The following is a 4,092-nucleotide window of genomic DNA, read 5'->3' on the forward strand; positions in this document are numbered from 1 at the left end:
GGGTCCGGGCTGGGGATTCGAACCCGCCACCTTAGGTGTACGTGGCTGGCGCCTTAGCCGGTTGAGCTATAGACGCCGAGCCTCAATTTTAATTTCTAGTTAAGTATGAATAGGTATAACCTTGTTTTATTAGAAACAGGGTCTCACACTATTGCCCAGGCTGGGGTGCAATGGTGTGACCACAGCTCATTGCAGCCTCAAACTCCTACCTAGGTTCAAGCAATACTTCTGCCTCAACCTCATGAGTAGCTTGGATTACAGGTGTGTGCCACTAGGCCTGGCTGGCTTTTAAAATTTTTTGTAGAAATGGGGTCTTGCTATGTTACTCAGGATGCTCTCAAACTCCTGGGCTCAAATGATCCTCCTGCCTTGGCCTAACAAAGTGTCAGGATTCTAAGTATCATCAGCCAAGCCTGGCCCCATATATATATATATATAATATGTATATTAAAAAAATATATATTTATTTAATGCTTTTTGAGGTTCTTAATAACTTTATTAGTGTAAAGGATTAGTGAGACCAAAATGTCTGAGAATCACTGTTAAGTTTATTTATTTTTTTTTTTTTGAGACAGGAGCCTCAAGCTGTCCCCCTGGGTAGAGTGCCATGGCATTTCAGCTGACAGAAGTTTATTTTCTTATACTCTTTCAGGAAAATAAATAGGCATAGAAAGTTTAAGAAACTTGCTCCAAGGCCATACAGGAGGTTAAGTGGCCCAATCTAGTTCAAATACAGTTCTGTTAACTACAAAACCCATGGTTATCCCACTATGTCACTCTACGTCCTGTCTTTCTTCTAATTCAGTATGGGTTCACTCAGTTAACAGTACCAGTGGCTTTATTTATTAATTTATATTTTGGTCTATGGAAATAAAGTGAAGGAGAAAACCAGACGTTCGTTGCCTCATATAATTTGTCCACAGAGAATTCCCTGCTAATGAAATATATACCTTTTTTTTCTGTGAATTGGTTACCTATGATTCTTCAAATAGCATTAGTCATACTGCTGTCAAAAAATCTTTTTAAGCTGGGTGTGGTGGCTCACACCTGTAATCACTTGAGGAGTGGGACAATCACTTGAGCTCAGGAGTTCGAGATCAGCTTGAGCAAGCCATCTTTAAAAAACAGAAAAGTTAGCTGGCCATTGTGGCACACGCCTATAATCTCAGCTATTGGGAGGCTGAGACAGGAGGATCACTTGAGCCCAGGAGGAGTTTGAGGTTGCTGTTAGCCAGGGTGACGCCATAGCACTCTAGCCCGGGTGACAGTAAGACTCTGTCTTGAAAACAAACAAACACAAAAAACCCTTTTTAAACAATTATGGACCACCAATTTTAGAGACTCCTTTAACAAAAACCAAATGGACAAACTTACGTTGGGTGAAGGTTGATGGAGACTGGTTTCTAAACTCGGATTTCTGATTGCTGTCATCTAAAGATAAGAGTAAGAAAAGAATATTTTCAACTTATATTTTATAACTTGCATTTTTATTTCTAATAGAGAAAGAAGACAAAAATTTCACCAAGAAAAACAGAAGGCTGAAATCACCCAGAAGCAGAAGAAAAAGCAGACACTATCAGTGCCCATTAGACCTAAAGCTCCTTGAGACGTAAGTCCTATTTCCTTTATCAAGGCATATAGTGGTCTAGTACAAAGCAGACACTTAATATTTAGTTACAAGAGAAAGCCCTGAAGTATGTAACCCATAATTATGTAATAGGATTGGTGAAACTTCTGGAATAAAGTTAAGAGAACAAAGAGAATAGCACACCATAATAAAAGGAAATATACCATCTGAAAAACTGTCATATATTGAACTCTTGCCTGGTGGAGATGCTGTGAAGAGGGGGAAAAGGACAAAATGTGGATTATGGAATACCAAGCTATCAGGATAAGGTGTTTTTAATATAGAACTCAACCTTAAACTTCACTATTTTCTATCTCAAACTAATTCAAATATTTCCTCTGAGGCTTCTATTTCAAATATTAGTAATATTTTGTAAAAAATCACATTAACAGACTTCATCATTTCTGTTAATAGATGATTAAGTAATTCTGTTTTAGATTTCTTGTTAAATATAATTCAAAAATAATTTTCTTACAGCTCCATTAAATCTCTACTTCCATCATTATGTTAGAAAATAAATTGTCAGGGACTTAAATGAGACCCTAGAACAACTGTGCTTGATAGACATATATAGAACACTCCATCCCAAAGATAACGAATACACATTCTTCTCATTGCCTCATATAACAGTCTCCAAAATTGATCATATCCTAGGACACACAAAAAAAACCTCAAGAGAATCAAAAGAATTGAAATTTTACCTTGTATCTTCTCAGACTACAAGGCACTAAAGGTGGAACTCAACTCCAACAAAAATGTTCAACCCCACACAAAGGCATGGAAAGAAAATAAATTGTCTTACTTTATTGCCCTAAGCAGCCTGCGGTAGCATCATAGCTCACAGCAACCTCCAGCTCCTGGGCTTAAGCGATTCTCTTGCCTCAGCCCTGAGTAGCTGGGACCATAGGTGCCCTCTACAACGTCCGGCTGTTTTTTTTGTTGTTGCAGTTTGGCTGGGGCTGGGTTCGAACCTGTCACTCTTGGCATATGGGGTTCCCTACCCACTGAACCTTAGGCACTGCCTTAAATTAAGAAGTATTCTAACGCTTCTCTTTTTCCCTCCAAATTTTTTAGCATGCCAGCAGAGTTTAACATCTAAGAGAGGAATGGAGGCACCCGGTTCTGAAGGTGGAAAGGCTGGGTTTTCTTATTCACATAATTTATCTTTAACAGCCACCTATCACTTGTCTGGAGTTTTATAACTTTTATATATATAAATGATTTCCCTGGTAGATCCTCCAGGTATTTTGTCAACAGCTTTCATTCGAAAAACACTGGACTAAACTGGAGGAATAGCACTGCTTAGCACTGCTAAGATACGGAAGGAGCCTTTTTGGGAATGTGACAAAAAACCCCAAATAAGACAACATTAATTCTAAGAAGCATATTGTTTTTCAGTTACTAATTTAGCTTAGGAAACTTCATTACTTTTAATTTTCTAATTTAGATCATCAAAGTTACAACTAAGAAAACCAAAAAAACCTCAACCAAACAAAAAACCCCCAAACCCATCAGATAATGTTTATTTTGAATATCTTACTCTATGGCTGCAAAGATCAAATGAGATAATATGTATGGAAATGGAGCCGAAAGGACATGTTGAGGTTGGCATACCCATCACAACAGTAACTGCCATGGCTTCCAGTGCTTTGGCCAAACCTCAGATGCGTGGCCTCTTGGCCAGGAGCCTGCAGATTCCATATTGGAGCTTTTGCTATATCCCTGGGACTGCAGCTTTCTATAAGTTTGCTGTGGTTAAACCAAGAAAGAAGGCATATGCAGATTTCTACAGAAATCACGATTCTATGAAAGATTTGAGGAGATGAGAAAGGCTATCTTTCAGAGTGCAAAGTGATTTTGGAATATAAAGAATTACTTTGAGATGATTACCCAGAAGTTTGTCATTGATTTGTGTTCCTGAGCTATGAATATGAGTGATCAATAAACTATTCATAAATTAAAAAAAAAAGAAAATGCTGTGAAGTGCTACTCTATGATGTTAATGATGAAGAACAGCTAAGTAATAATTATGTACCATATGTAATGTTGACATAATTCATAGAACATAAACACTTAGCAGGCCAGACACAGCTGACACAGGACATTATCTAAAAGGTAATCTCTATCCCTCTTACTGAAATTATTAGACAGTAACAAAAACTCTGAAAAAAAAAATCTTTTTAAAAGATAAAGCTCAAGGGCGGCACCCATAGCTCAGTGGGTAGGGTGCCAGCCACATACACTGGGGCCCTCGGATTCAAACCCATTCTGGGCCTGCTAAAACAACAATGATAACTGCAACAAAAAAATAGCCAGGCGTTGCGGCGGGCACCTGTAGTCCCAGCTACTTGGGAGGCAGAGAAAAGAGAATCACTAACGCCTAAGAGTTTGAGGTTGCTGTGAGCTGTGATGCCATAGCACTCTACTGAGGGCAATAGCTTGACACTCTGGCTAAAAAAAAAAAA

At 38.4% G+C, this 4,092-nt stretch overlaps 1 protein-coding gene across 1 annotated transcript in view; it reads right to left on the reverse strand.

The window, feature by feature from the left end:
• Window positions 1-4,092, reverse strand: part of TOR1AIP1 (torsin 1A interacting protein 1) — a 40,208-nt gene that overhangs the window by 5,307 nt on the left and 30,809 nt on the right. Inside the window, exon 8 of the mRNA XM_023510810.1 lies at window positions 1,375-1,431. Within this exon, the coding sequence (XP_023366578.1) occupies window positions 1,375-1,431 (57 nt within the window). The remainder of the gene's footprint in view (window positions 1-1,374; window positions 1,432-4,092) is intronic.

The sequence above is a fragment of the Otolemur garnettii genome, unplaced genomic scaffold (assembly GCF_000181295.1).
Source record: "Otolemur garnettii isolate 467f Iridium unplaced genomic scaffold, OtoGar3 scaffold00016, whole genome shotgun sequence".
Lineage (NCBI taxonomy): Eukaryota > Metazoa > Chordata > Mammalia > Primates > Galagidae > Otolemur > Otolemur garnettii.